Here is a 16,141-nt window from a genome sequence, read left to right as displayed (position 1 = left end):
TTTTGTTTGGCTTTTTTGGTAGTTTCACTAAATGCTAACACTGACCTGCCATTATGATTCTCCTGCTCATTTCCAGTTTATGGACACCAAACATGTCTAGATTCTTTTTTTTATCTAAGTGGTGAAAAAAAAATTTCAAACTGCTAAAAAAAAAAAATTGCGCAATTTTCCTATACCCATAGCGTCTCCATTTTTTGTGATCTCGAGTTGGGTGAGTGCTTATTTTTTGCGTGCTGAGCTGCCGTTTTTAATGATACCATTTTGGTGCAGATATGTTCTTTTGATCGCCCGTTATTGCATTTTAATGCAATGTCGCAGCAACCAAAAAACATAATTCTGGCGTTTTGACTATATCGCTATGCTGTTTAGCGATCAGGTTAATTCTGTTTTTTATTGATAGATCGGGTGATTCTGAATGCGGCGATGCCAAATATGTGTAGCTTTGATTTTTTTTTTTCATTGTTTGTTTTATTTTGATTGGGGCAAAAGGGGGGTGATTTGAACTTTTTTTTTTTTTTTTTTTTTTTTCATATTTTTAAAAAACTTTTTTTTTTTTTTTTTACTTTTGGCATGCTGCAATAGCCTCCATGGGAGACTAGAAGCTGGCATAGCCTGATCGGCTCTGCTACATAGGAGCGATCATCAGATCAGATCAGGGTGGCACTCACAGCAATTCGGCATCAACAACCATAGATGTCTTGAGACCTCAGGTTGTCATGCCGATGTACAGATGACCCCTGATCATGTGACGAGGGTCACTGGTGTGTGCATTTAAGGCCGGATGGCCGGAAGTGTTTGTTAAATGCCGCTGTCAATTTGACAGCGGCATTTAACTAGTTAATAGGCGTGGGTGGATCGCGATTCCACCCGCGCATATTGCTGGCACATGCCAGCTGTTTAAAACAGCTGACATGTCCCGGCTTTGATGTGGGCTCACCACCGGAGCCCACATCAAAGCGGGGGGATACTGCGTACTATTCCGTCCGATGGTAGAAAGGGGTTAAGCTGTATCCTCACTATTTGCTAGAAACTAGGGTCTGGAGTCCTCATGAAACAGTTTCCCATTTGTGTACTGTTCGTCTGCATTTATTTCTCTTTTATATTTTATTTACTTATCTTAAACTCTTGTTCTTCTTGTCACTTTCCAGGTAACTCTAGCCTAGTTTATGCCATCATTCGGAAGCGCAATGTATTTCACCAGTTGGCAAATCTCCCATCAGACACTCCATCCATCCAACGTGCACTTCAGAGGAAAAAGAAAACTGCTGAACCCCTATCGCGCACCAACTCTCAAGATGGAGTATCCATGGAAGGCTCCCGCCCTGCTGCCCCAGCAGAACCTGGCACCCTAAAGACCAGCCTGATAGCCACACCTGGTATGTTGGCGTTGTGGTTACTTATGTATAGGATGATTTTTAGGTCTCCCGTCATGTCCCTGTTCGTTGATCCTGTGTGTCCCCCAGTTGGACAGCCACTTTCTCAATGCCCTGTAGGGCATAAATACATTTAAATATGAAGGGAATCCTTCACTATTGTGAACTCTCCCATGTATTTACAAAGTTGTCCAATGATGTGTTATGGCACTGAGCTCCCACAGTCATTACAAGCAATCACGTGGGTTAGTAAAATCAGACCAGCGCAGTCAATTAGTCGATGGGGCTGCTACAGTCTAAGCAGTTGTACTGATAGGATAACTATTTTATGTTTGATCTTGTACTATAAAGTGTCAGTTAAAATGAATTGATTAATTCACCCTAACAGGTATAGAGAAGCTGACTGAGAAATCCCAAGTGTCAGAAGATGGGACTCTACGAGCTGTTGATCCTGAAGTGCCTTCATCCCCCGGAGAGCGCAACGCGCCTCGCCCATTGAGCGACACCGAGTCTCAGAGTGGGGTGTGTGGATTTAACATGTCTCCTTATTTTTCTACATTCTTTGATGCAAGTTTTACATTTGTGTGAACTATTCAGCAGGCACTGTTGTGTTTACATATTGGTGATGTGTTCAATACTTATATACACAGTCACTGGCAAAGTATTGGAGGGGAGATAAGCTTCAGTGACTTGAAACCTGAAAGTTTGCTCCAGCACACGAAGTGCTGAGAGAGGTTAATCTGCCATTTAAGGGCTAGGTTTTTAAATGTACAGCTGGAGAACTCTGGGACTGCTGTGCACCATATCTCCTCCCCAGGGTGGTGTTTAGAAGGTAAATAGTCCGCCTTCTGAGTCATTAAGTGTTCAGTGTGCCTGGAGAGGCTAACTCCTAGTGGTGCTTGTGTTTATAGTAAAGTGAACCGTGTGTTTTTGGTATTCCAAAGCAGGCGGATCCCCACAGCTATTTATAGACTGTATACCATTTTGTTTGCTTTCCTGCTTTGCCAGAAGGACTGTGTTTATTATTACTTTGCGCTGATATATCTATACTAGCTATTGAACCCGTTCTACATCCAGGTGGCGAGCATTTATACTGGTATATGGTCTTTATCCTGGTATGTGCTGCTCCATCCTGCGTCCCCATTCTGTCATGTGCTGCTCCATCTTGCGTCCCCATCCTGTCATGAGCTGATCCATCCTGCGCCCCTATCCTGTCATGTGCTGCTCCATCCTGCGCCCCTATCCTTTCATGAGCTGCTCCATCCTGCGTCCCCATCCTGTCATGTGCTGCTCCATCCTGCGTCCCCATTCTGACATGTGCTGCTCCCATCCTGCGCCCCCATTCTGACATGTGCTGCTCCCATCCTGCGCCCCCATTCTGACATGTGCTGCACCCATCCTCCGCCCCCATTCTGTCATGTGTGGCACCCATCCTGCGCCTCCATTCTGACATGTGTGGCACCCATCCTGCGCCTCCATTCTGACATGGGCTGCTCCCATCCTGCGCCCCCATTCTGACATGTGCTACTCTCATCCTGCGCCCCCATTCTGACATGTGCTGCACCCATCCTGTGCCCCCATTCTGTCATGTGCTGCACCCATCCTGCGCCTCCATTCTGACATGTGTGGCACCCATCCTGCGCCTCCATTCTGTCATTTGCTGCTCCCATCCTGCGCCCCCATCCTGTCATGTGCTGCTCCCATCCTGCGCCCCCCGTTCTGTCATGTGCTGCTGCCATCCTGCGCCCCCGTTCTGTCATATGCTGCTGCCATCCTGCGCCCCCGTTCTGTCATGTGCTGCTCCCATCCTGCGCCCCCCGTTCTGTCATGTGCTGCTGCCATCCTGCACCCCCGTTCTGTCATGTGCTCCTCCCATCCTGCGCCATCGTTCTGTAATTTGCTGCTCCCATCCATATGCCCCATACGCTGCTCCATAAAGGTTTATGGCCCCCATAAGATGCTCCATAGTATATGCCCCGTACACTGCTCCATAAAGGTTTATGGCCCCCATAAGATGCTCCATAGTATATGCCCCCGTACACTGCTCCATAAAGGTTTATGGCCCCATAAGATGCTCCATAGTATATACCCCGTATGCTGCTGCTGCTATATATATATATATATATATATATATATATATATATATATATATATATATATATATATATATATATATATATATATATATATATATACACACATACACACACACACACACACACACACACACACACACATATATATATACATATATATATATATACATATATATATATATATATATATATATATATATATATATATATATATATATATATATATATATATATATATATATATATATATATATATATATATATATATATATATATATATATATATATATATATAAAAAATACCATACTCGCCTATCGTCGCTGGGCGCCGAGTGCTGGGGGACCTGAGCAGGCGGGGACACCAGCGCGTTGTGGGGGTCAGGTGCCGGAGTCGCCGCTAGTTCAGGCCCCCGGCACTTGCTATATTCACCTGGCCGTGATCCAGCACTGCCCGCCGCTCTGTGTTCCGGATCCTCTGGGTGTGACTGTTCAGTCAGAGGGCGGCGCGCATTAAGCGCGCCATCGCGCCCTCTGAACTGTGAACGTCACAGGCAGAGGACCCGGAAGATGGAGCTGCGGGTAGCGCTGGAACGGGACAGGTGAATATAGCTCATACTCACCCTCCTGCCGCGTCCCTGCTATCCGTTGGAGCTCGCGGTGTGCGTTCAGTGCTTACGCATACCACGATCTCCTGGAAGCGTCACTCTGTGGAGTCCAGACTGCGCTTGCGAAGTCTATAAAGGCTTCGGACAGAGTGACGCTCCCAGCGTTATATTATAGATACTCTGTGAGGGGTTGACTCACTCGGCTGCTTTTGCAATTCTGGCCTAATGACAAAGCAATAACATAAAGTCCAATAGAGTCCTTTTTCCTGTGAGATTCATCCGCAGGGAACACTCCAAAGGTAGCTCCAGGGGGAGCTGAGGACTTTGAGACTTTACTCTCCCAACACCCAATATAGAGAAGATAAAAAACTGGCTGCACATTTAACTCCCTAGCCACACCTTTGAGGTGTAGATATGGTGCTTAGGCATCTCACCCATCTCTTTACCTACTCACAAAAACCCAGTCCCTTATCATGTCTGGTTAACCCCTTCAGCACATAGCATGCTGGAGAGAAACTTACGGGTTTCAGATCACTTAAGAAAGCTATTTTCGTGGCACATACACTGCTCAAAAAAATAAAGGGAACACTTAAACAACAGAATATAACTCCAAGTAAGTCAAACTTCTGCGAAATCAAACTGTCCACTTAGGAAGCAGCACTGTTTGACAATCAATTTCACATGCTGTTGTGCAAATTAAATAAACAACAGATGGAAATTATTGGCAATTATCAAGACACACTCAATAAAGGCGTGGTTCTGCAGGTGGGGACCACAGACCACATCTCAGTACCAATGCTTTCTGGCTGATGTTTTGGTCACTTTTTAATGTTGGTTGTGCTTTCACACTCGTGGTAGCATGAGACGGACTCTACAACCCACACAAGTGGCTGAGGTAGTGCAGCTCATCCAGGATGGCACATCAATGCGAGCTGTGGCAAGAAGGTTTGCTGTGTCTGTCAGCATAGTGTCCAGAGGCTGGAGGCTGACTTTGTGAGGATGGTCGGAGTGCCCAACGTCCACAGATGGGGGTTGTGCTCACAGCCCAACATCATGCAGGACGCTTGGCATTTGTCACAGAACACCAGGATTGGCAAATTCGCCACTGGCCCCCTGTGCTCTTCACAGATGAAAGCAGGTTCACATTGAGCAGATGTGACAGACGGACAGAGTCTGGAGTTGCTGTGGAGGGTGATCTGCGGCCTGCAAAATCCTTCAGCATGACCGTTTTGGCAGTGGGTCAGTAATGGTGTGGGATGGCATTTCTTTGGAGGGCCGCACACCCCTCCATGTGCTCGCCAGAGGTAGCCTTACTGCCATTAGGTACCGAGATGAGATCCTCAGACCCCTTGTGTGACCATATGCTGGTGCGGTTGGCCCTGGGTTCCTCCTAATGCAGGACAATGCCAGACCTCATGTGGCTGGAGCGTGTCAGCAGTTCCTGCAAGATGAAGGCATTGAAGCTGTGGACTGGCCTGCCTATTCCCCAGACTGAATCTGATTGAACACATGTAGGACATCATGTCTCGCACCATCCACCAATGTCACATTGCACCACAGGCTGTCCAGGAATTGGCGGATGCTTTAGTCTAGGTCTGGGAGGAGATCCCTCAGGAGGCCATCCGCCACCTCATCAGGAGCATGCCCAGGCATTGTAGGGAGGACATACAGGCACGTAGAGGCCACACACACTACTGAGCATCATTTTCTTGTCTGGAGGCATTTCCACTGAATTTGGATCAGCCTGTAACTTTGTTTTTCACTTTGATTTTGAGCATCATTCCAACTCCAGACCTCCGTGGGATATTAGTTGTGATTTACGTTGATAATTTTTAGGTTTTATTGTTCTCAACACATTCCTCTTTGTAATGAATAAAGATTTACAACTGGAATATTTCATTCAGTGATATCTAGAATGTGGGATTTTAGTGTTCCCTTTATTTTTTTGAGCAGTGTATTTCCCCTCACATACAGCGCCAGTGATCCTGTCACAAAATAAATATACACTACAATTCAAAAGCTTAGGGTTTCACCCAGACAAGTTTGTGTTTTCCATGAAAATTCATACTGTTATTAATCAAATGAGTTGTCAAATGAATTGAAAATCTAGTCCAGACATTGACAAGGTTCGAAAAAAAGATTTTTATTTGAAATAATAATTTTCTCCTTCAAACGTTGCTTTTGTCAAAGACTGCTCCCTTTGCAGCAATTACAGCATTGCAGACCTTTGGCATTCTAGCAGTTAATTTGCTGAGGTAATATGGACAAATTTCACCATGCTTCCAGAAGCCCCTCCCACAAGTTGGTTTGGCTTGATGGGCACTTTTTGTGTACCATACGGTCATGCTGCTCCCACAACAACTGAATGGGGTTTAGATCTGGTGACTGCGCTGGCCACTCCATTACAGATAGAACACCAGCTGCCTGCTTCTTCCCTAAATAGTTCTTGCATAATTTGGAGGTGTACTTTGAGTCATTGTTCTGTTGTAGGATGAAATTGGCTCCAATTAAGCGCTGTCCACAGGGTATGGCATGGTGTTGCAAAATGGAGTGATAGCCTTCATTATCCAATATCCCTTTTACCTTGAACAAATCTCCAACTTTACCAGCACCAAAGCCTCCCCAGACCATCACATTACCTCCACCATGCTTGACAGATGGCGTCAGGCACTCTTCCAGGATCTTTTCAGTTGTTTTGCGTCTCACAAATGTTTTTCTGTGTGATCCAAACACCTCAAACTTGGATTCGTCTGTCCATAAAGCTATGTGCACACGCTGCGGATTTTGCTGCGGATTCGCAGCGTTTCCGCAGCTGCGGGTCCGCAGCGGTTTCACATGCGTTTACATTACAATCTAAACCTATGGGAAACGCAATCCGCAGTGCACATGCTGCAGAAAAAACACGGGGAAACACAGCGGTTTACATTCCACAGCATGTCAATTCTTTGAGCGGAATCCGCAGCGGTTTTACACCTGCTCCATAATAGAAAAAAGCAGGTGTAAAACCGCAGTGGAATCCACACAAAAACCGCAGCAAATCCGCAGGAAAAACACGCAGTTTTTGCCCTGCGGATTTATCAAATCCGCTGCGGAAAAATCCACAGAGGATCATTCTACGTCTGCACATACCCTAACACTTTTTTCCAATCTTCCTCTGTCCAGTGTCTGTGTTCTTTTGCCCATATTAAGCTTTTTCTTTTATTAGCCAGTCTCAGATATGGCTTTTTCTTTGCCACTCAGCCCTGAAGGCCAGCATCCCGGAGTCACCTCTTCACTGTAGACGGTGACACTGGCGCTTTGTGTGTACTATTTAATGAAGCTGGCAGTTGAGGACCTGTGAGGCGTCGATTTCTCAAACTACAGACTCTAATGTACTTGTCTTGTTGCTCAGTGTGCAGCGGGGCCTCCCACTTCTTTCTACTCTGGTGAGAGCCTGTTTGTGCTCTCCTCTGAAGGGAGTAGTACACACCATTGTAGGAAATTTTCCGTTTCTTGGCAATTTGTTGCATGGAATAGCCTTCATTTCTAAGAACAAGAATAGACTGTCGAGTTTCACCTGAAAACTCTTTTTTTTTTTTTTCTGGCCATTTTGAGAGTTTAATGGAACCAACAAATGTAATGCTCCAGATTCTCAACTAGCTCAAAGGAAGGTCAGGTTTATAGGTTCCTTAATCAGCCAAACTTTTTTCAGCTGTACTAACATACTTGTACAAGGGTTTTCAAGGGTATTCTAACCATCCATTCGCCTTCTTACACAGTTAGCAAACACAAAGTACCATAAGAAAACTGGAGTGATGGTTGTTGGAAATGGGCCTATATACGTCTATGAAGATATTGCATTACAAACCAGACGTTTGCAGCTAGAATAGTCATTTACCTCATCAACAATGTATAGAGTGTATTTCTGAATCATTTAATGTTAGCTTCATTGGAAAAAACTGTGCTTTTCTTTGAAAAATAAGGAAATTTCTAAGTGACCCTAAACTTTTGAACGGCAGTGTATGTGTGTGTGTATGTACAGTGGGGCAAAAAAGTATTTAGTCAGTCAGCAATAGTGCAAGTTCCACCACTTAAAAAGATGAGAGGCGTCTGTAATTTACATCATAGGTAGACCTCAACTATGGGAGACAAACTGAGAAAAAAAAATCCAGAAAATCACAGTCTGTTTTTTTTAACAATTTATTTGCATATTATGGTGGAAAATAAGTATTTGGTCAGAAACAAACAATCAAGATTTCTGGCTCTCACAGACCTGTAACTTCTTCTTTAAGAGTCTCCTCTTTCCTCCACTCACTACCTGTAGTAATGACACCTGTTTAAACTTATCAGTATAAAAAGACACCTGTGCACACCCTCAAACAGTCTGACTCCAAACTCCACTATGGTGAAGACCAAAGAGCTGTCAAAGGACACCAGAAACAAAATTGTAGCCCTGCACCAGGCTGGGAAGACTGAATCTGCAATAGCCAACCAGCTTGGAGTGAAGAAATCAACAGTGGGAGCAATAATTAGAAAATGGAAGACATACAAGACCACTGATAATCTCCCTCGATCTGGGGCTCCACGCAAAATCCCACCCCGTGGGGTCAGAATGATCACAAGAACGGTGAGCAAAAATCCCAGAACCACGCGGGGGGACTTGGTGAATGAACTGCAGAGAGCTGGGACCAATGTAACAAGGCCTACCATAAGTAACACACTACGCCACCATGGACTCAGATCCTGCAGTGCCAGACGTGTCCCACTGCTTAAGCCAGTACATGTCCGGGCCCATCTGAAGTTTGCTAGAGAGCATTTGGATGATCCAGAGGAGTTTTGGGAGAATGTCCTATGGTCTGATGAAACCAAACTGGAACTGTTTGGTAGAAACACAACTTGTCGTGTTTGGAGGAAAAAGAATACTGAGTTGCATCCATCAAACACCATACCTACTGTAAAGCATGGTGGTGGAAACATCATGTTTTGGGGCTGTTTCTCTGCAAAGGGGCCAGGACGACTGATCTGGGTACATGAAAGAATGAATGGGGCCATGTATCGTGAGATTTTGAGTGCAAACCTCCTTCCATCAGCAAGGGCATTGAAGATGAAACGTGGCTGGGTCTTTCAACATGACAATGATCCAAAGCACACCGCCAGGGCAACAAAGGAGTGGCTTCTTAAGAAGCATTTCAAGGTCCTGGAGTGGCCTTGCCAGGCTCCAGATCTCAACCCTATAGAAAACCTTTGGAGGGAGTTGAAAGTCCGTGTTGCCAAGCGAAAAGCCAAAAACATCACTGCTCTAGAGGAGATCTGCATGAAGGAATGGGCCAACATACCAACAACAGTGTGTGGCAACCTTGTGAAGACTTACAGAAAACGTTTGACCTCTGTCATTGCCAACAAAGGACATATTACAAAGTATTGAGATGAAATTTTGTTTCTGACCAAATACTTATTTTCCACCATAATATGCAAATAAAATGATAAAAAAAACAGACAATGTGATTTTCTGGATTTTTTTTTTTTCTCAGTTTGTCTCCCATAGTTGAGGTCTACCTATGATGTAAATTACAGACGCCTCTCATCTTTTTAAGTGGTGGAACTTGCACTATTGCTGACTGACTAAATACTTTTTTGCCCCACTGTATGTATGTGTGTATGTATGTGTATAATAAATTTATTAAAAAAAAAAAAAAATATATATATATATATATATATATATATATATATATGTATATATATGTATATATATGTATATATATGTATATATATATATATATATATATATATTAGTGTGCATTGTAGTATTACATATTTGCATGGCATGTCCTCAATGTTTAAATTAATTTTTCCCTTTGCCATAAAATTTAATAAAGCTATCGTCTACCCTATGACTGAAAGATTTCTGATATATTTCACATATATAGCCACCCTATCTGGTGTCTGCTTGCCTCCTGCTTGCCACCCTTGCTCACCTTGTCATTCCTTTCTTCCTGATTTCAATATGTCTGCCACAATGGTATGGGGAAGTGAATTGGGAAATCTAAACCATGCTTTACCTGCTTTTTTTATGCTGTGGGATCGGAAAGACTGTGGAGGTATGATTGAGACGTACCTTTGCACTGTGTTGGCCATCTTGGTATGAGGAGCTGCGGAGCACTGATCTGAGCAGAGGAGGGAGCTGGAAATGGCGGGCACCAGGCAGGGTCACAATTTATGTGAATTGTATAGTTAGTTTTCAGTCCTATGGCGGAGGGTCGCTTTTTGGTCCCATAATCAAGATTGTAGAACGTCTATAAAGGCACGGATGATTGACCTCGTGGAGACCAAAACATCCAACACCGCGGAGACACCATCACGTGTTTCTCAACTCAGTGATCCAAAACACTGCCCCCAAATATGCAAATGCATGTAGAGGAGCTGCGGAGACACCATCACGTGTTTCTCAACGCAGGCAGTGAATAGCCAGGCCTTTCCCCGGGAAGGAACAACCAAGGGAATGGCACCATCCAATAAAGGAAAACATCCAATAAAGGAAAACCACCACCACCACATGCATTTGCATATTTGGGGGCAGTGTTCTGGATCACTGCGTTGAGAAACACGCCATGCTTGGCATAGGTGGTTTTCCTTTATTGGATGTTTTCCTTTATTGGATGCTGCCCTTCCCGTGGTTGTTCCTTCCCGGGGAAAGGCCTGGCTATTCACTGCCTGCGTTGAGAAACACGTGATGGTGTCTCCGCAGCTCCTCTACATGCAAGATTGTAGAACAGCATTTTCAAAGTTACATTTGTTAATAAGGCTGCAAAAGTTCAGGAAACTGAACCCCAATTCTATAAGTAGTAATATAATTCTAAAAAAATGGAAGCGGCAACCCAATTGATCCAAAAGGGAAATTCAAGCTCTAGTGACCCAGTGTTACAGTAATGTTTCAGCTTGCTGAATGGAAAGGGTCACCACACTGAGTCTTTGCCCCGGGTGAAGAAAAGTAAAGACTCTTGCATATATAGTTGCGTATTTGGTTCCGATATCTGACTTTCTCTGTAATTTCATTCCATCCTATAGGACGCTGCACAAGGCCGGCAGAGCAGACGTCACTCCAGCACCTCTTCTCATTGGAACCCATCTACAGACTGGGTGAGTCAAGATGGGGCGGAGGCACACAATGTTAAGGGCATTGAAAGGGTTATCCCACAAAGTGAAAAACAAAAATCTCTGGAGATGCACACATCATTACTTTAATCATATCATTGAAAAATATCACTGTGATTTTCACACCTATTTATTGCTTTGCAATTTTAGTCTATTCTCTTTGTTTGGGTGGGCAGCATGTTCTATCTCTCTTACTAATCTTATCCCCGCTCACCTACTTCATGTGTGGTAAATGTCCTCCATTACCATCCAGTGTCAGCCGTATCACTGTCAGATCACTACGCAGCATGGAGGGAAGGGACAGGGCAAGGCAGCTACTGAGCATGTGCGGCCACCATTAAATGTGGAGTATTAGGGGGCAGTGCTGTAGATGTCACTTGTTCATAAAACCACATGCTATTTATAATTACAGTGTTCACAATCTGTTTAGTTTTCAACAAAACGTTTTGCGAGACAACTCCTTTAAGTCATTAAAATGAAGTAATGTGGACATCACTAAGAAATAGTTACAATTACCGGGTCTCTTCTCTGAGGTTTGTACAAAAACTGTGCTGTATGTATGTCTGAGCATACAGTAATACATTGTCACTACTGGGGGGTCTGTGTAGTGAGAGTGGGCCAAGATGTGAATTGTTTCTGCTGCCTCCCTTCATACAGTCCTTGAATTAAATGATAAAATACGGTTTACCTGCGGCTGCCACTAGAGGGAGCTCATGCATACAGATTTGTATCACGTGCGAACTGTGAATCTTAGGGCCGTGATCTCCCTTTAGTGAAAGACGCAGATATCAAGAATTGTATATATATATATTTTTTTTTATTCATCACTTTACACAAACGTTACAGCGCTATACACCAAACACTGACGCCCCTCTCCTCTAGGATCCTAAAACTGCAAAAATTTGGAAATCTCTGCAAAAGGAAGCAGTTTTTTGCATTTGGTTGAAGGAGCTTAAGTGGATTGTCTGTTTGATGCCATAGATGTTTGCTTTTCTTAAAAATAATAAAAGCCGCCCCAGTGCCATCTCTACGCAGCTCACCACTGATCTTTAACATGGCAGCAGCGATGATGTCAGGGTAGACAATATAAGACCACGGAGTCCAATGATGGATTGATGTGATGACACCGCTACAACCATGTCACAAAAGACCATTGGTGAGCTGTGGATAGGTGGCACTGGATTGGTCAAACCGCCATCTCTTCAGCTGAGGCTGAGAACTTTGAACCCATCCTTTTTGGTAACAGTGTGGTTTTCAGAGGTTCAAGTTGCACCTACCGCTTGTCTTGTCCTGTCTAATATGAAGACGGTGTGCTGTAGGTTAGCTAGGAGCTGGTACGGCGAGTATTCCCAGCTATGATAACAGTGAACGCTGAGGTCTCAGCCTTTATACATCACTTCTGAAGACAGGTATATGACAATGCTGCGGTCATAAATAACAGCACATTGTGCTTGACGGTACCATGCAGAGTCATTTAGATGTAACTCTGCTTTTTACTGCTGGACTTTGCTCAGTGCCTCCCAAAATAGCCAAGGAGGAAGTGTAACAAATGTATTACCTTTGACAGACTTGAAAATATGAAATCAAATCTCATCAGTGCAATCTGTGATGATTAGGTGCTGCTTATCTGGCCTTTTTGCCTTTCATTGGGTAGATTTCACGTACCCTTTTTTCTTCTAGGCCTCTGCATGCTTAGGGTAGTCTACTATGTTATTCCATACAGTAAGAGACCCTGTGGGTATGCTCACTGTATGCACCACGAGCTTTCCCGGCCAAATGTAATGAAAAAAAACAAAAACAAAGCGCAAACATTCCTTTATTTTATTTGAAAACTTGATTGATCAAAAGGAATTTGTCTCCAGATTTTTTTCACCTAATCTGAGAGCAGCATAATGCAGAGACAGAGTCCCTGATTCCAGCGATGTATCACTTTCTGGGCTGCTTGCTGTAAGTTTGATAAAATCACTGTTTTTTTATCAGCAGGAGATCATCACTGCAGGACTAGTAAACCTGCTGCCATGTAGTCCTCCACATACAACACTGATTGGCAGTATTCTGCCTATGCACAGTGTACACAGAAAGCTGCCAATCAATGGTGCGGATGGGGTTATACAGAGCTCAATGTTCAGAGAATTGCTAAATCTACTGCAAATATAACCATGATTTATCAAAACTGCAGCAATCCGTTTCTGGAATCAGGGTCTCTTTCACTATATTATGCTGATCTTCGTTGGATAGCAAAAATCTAGTAACAGATTGCCTTTAGTGCACCATGGTAAATGAAAGTGGTATATACAGTATACTCTTGCTCCACTCTTTATATGGTTCCTTTAGAGTAATCTGCTGTGCTTATAAAGTATAGTATTTGTCATCACTTTTTTTCCCTTTTCTGTTCATAACTTCAATTAATTTCACAATGGACACACTAATTTTTATGCATGTATAAGTGACTAAGAGAAATAGTAGTATTAACACTGTAAGCGCCAAATAACTATTTATGAAACTGAATTTTGACTAGGTTTTTAATCTGAAAGTCTGTGGTATGTGTGCGATGAAAATGTACCACATTTACTATTCACAGGTTTTGTCTTGGAAAGTGAAGCTGCCCCTGCAGACAATCATGAGGCTGTTACAGGTCTTGGTTCCACAAGTAGAGAAGATCTGCATTGACAAGTAAGAGGTCAAAGCGCTTGGTGGCGATGACAGACTAGGGACGTGTAGGGTGCTATTAGGAGTGTGATGGGGGAGGGTGTTGAAATGTGCAAGCTTGATCTTATTTATTTTCTGCATATTTGAAAAGTAACCTACGGGTGCACCCTGCCATTGACAGATTTCTGCTTTTTCTTTTTTTTCTGGCATAAATGAACGCGAAGCTGCACGCTTTGAGCTTTGTGGGTTTTCCCCATAAAGTATTTTTCCTTCTCTCTTCCCCCCCTTGTATCCATCCTCTAGCTCTGGATTTGATATTAATGTGGTATGACCCTCTCATGTTTTGCAGGGGACTAACTGACGAGTCAGAAATTCTGAAGTTTCTGCAGCATGGGACACTTGTGGGGTTACTACCTGTGCCTCACCCCATTCTGATTCGCAAATATCAGGCCAATGCTGGAACCGCTATGTGGTTTCGTACATACATGTGGGGTGTCATCTACTTGAGGTGAGATTATCATACTAAAGAAATAGAAATGCGGATAAGCAGATAGCAGCGTCATTTTAAAGTGATGTTCAGTAATAGATGTGTGAAAACGGACTGAGCTTGGTTCTACATCTATATTAGCACTTCTGTTTAGTGGTGTTCTAACGTGAATGGCATACACCTCATTATTTGGGGCATAGATGATGTACTGGCTTATGATTGGTTTAAAGGGATTTTCCAGGACTACATCTTGGGCTCTCCTGGCCACCTACTCCAGTTATGCGACTGCCTGAGTGGGTGCCGATCCTAAAGCTAGGCCAGTAATTATGCAGTACCAGAGCACTCCTTAATCCTCCCGTTTGTAAGTCTTTACTTTAATAGTACAGTGTTGCATCATGGCGTCAGGTGCTTCCCATTGTGGCAAGAAATAAATGTTAGGAGGCCAAGATCTGTATCGGAACCTTCCCTCAATCCTGATAGTTGAAAAGAGGAAAATACATATGAAAAATGAAATGTAAAAAGAAAATGAAAAATAAAATAAACCCTTAAAATGGAAAAAAACAAATGGAAAAAAAAACAAAATTAAAGTGCATCCTCTTACATTGGGGTTATCTTCAGGGGCATTCTTTATGACATGTGCGTAAGTTATATGTACATCTGTCACCCTTTCAATAATGAGTCCAGATCATGCAAAATATGTGACCTCCTATTCACACAAATGATTTTTTTTGTCTGCACTGCCTTGCTGAATCTGAATCAATTATAAAAGTTTTTACACAGGTATCTTGCTGAATGTCACCATCTTACCCAGTGTATGGCATTTGTTATTGGGTGCAAACTAGAAAATATTATATATTTTCTAGTTTGCACCCAATAACAAATGCCATACATAAGCTAAAGATGGTGACATTCAGCAAGATACATGTGCAATAACTTTATATAATACAATAATGTATTTGATATTGTTTTAAAGAGATGGAGTTAGAGGAATATATTGTACTTTTTGGGTTAGGAAATGACGTCAAATAACAAACAGGAAATTAAATATTTTGTATGAATTTCTTACTATTTTTTTTTTTTCCCTGTATAAAACTAGAATGATTAAATAATTATTATGCTGGTGTCATTTTGGTGCCAATAAAAGACTATTTGGGTAAAGTATAGTGCAAAAGCGATGTTGCCCTTTAGAATATTTATCATTTTAATATGTGGAATTTTGCTGTGGGTGTTCTGATATCTGAAGGTCTTCATCCTGAAAGGGTTAATATGCTTGCATTGAACGACTCTGGTTCTCTTTTGCAGGAACATGGATCCTCCTATCTGGTATGACACTGACGTGAAGTTGTTTGAGATCCAGAGGGTTTAGACATTAACCTTTAAAGATTAACTACGAAGTACCTGCCGTACATGAAATCATCACGTCTTGTCATAGGATGCCCACTCCTAGGCGCTCAAGTGTTTGCACAAGTTATCGACTACTTAATTCCAAACCACTATCTGCTTCATGGAAAGACAGCATATCATCTCATACCATGTGTACTACTGATAAACGTTTGTTACTTTTATATTTTTGTTTTACGTATTGATTTGTAGTTGAGAACTTTACAGCTGCTCTCGATTATTGATCCCCGGTGTCTAATGCCGGCATCATTATGGGCCACATGTCACCTGGGCCAGGTTTACACTATGTTCTCGCTACATCTGTATGGTTTGCCCACACGGTCCTCTCTATGGGTGGATGTTGAGCCTGTGTTAAAGGGCAATTCCTCCTGCTAAGAAATCCGTGTCACACACAACGGG

At 42.9% G+C, this 16,141-nt stretch overlaps 1 protein-coding gene across 1 annotated transcript in view; it reads left to right on the top strand.

The window, feature by feature from the left end:
• Nucleotides 1–15,906, top strand: part of HID1 (HID1 domain containing) — a 73,013-nt gene extending 57,107 nt beyond the window's left edge. The window contains exons 14-19 of the mRNA XM_069752147.1: nt 1,149–1,376; nt 1,762–1,895; nt 11,119–11,190; nt 13,787–13,878; nt 14,204–14,362; nt 15,644–15,906. Of these exons, the coding sequence (XP_069608248.1) occupies nt 1,149–1,376; nt 1,762–1,895; nt 11,119–11,190; nt 13,787–13,878; nt 14,204–14,362; nt 15,644–15,707 (749 nt within the window). The 3' untranslated portion in view covers nt 15,708–15,906. The remainder of the gene's footprint in view (nt 1–1,148; nt 1,377–1,761; nt 1,896–11,118; nt 11,191–13,786; nt 13,879–14,203; nt 14,363–15,643) is intronic.
• Nucleotides 15,907–16,141: the final 235 nt, after the last annotated feature.

This window comes from Ranitomeya imitator, chromosome 2 (genome assembly GCF_032444005.1).
Source record: "Ranitomeya imitator isolate aRanImi1 chromosome 2, aRanImi1.pri, whole genome shotgun sequence".
Classification (NCBI taxonomy): domain Eukaryota; kingdom Metazoa; phylum Chordata; class Amphibia; order Anura; family Dendrobatidae; genus Ranitomeya; species Ranitomeya imitator.
The sequence above is the reverse complement of the archived record's forward strand: the minus strand, read 5'-3'. Positions and strand labels throughout refer to the sequence as shown.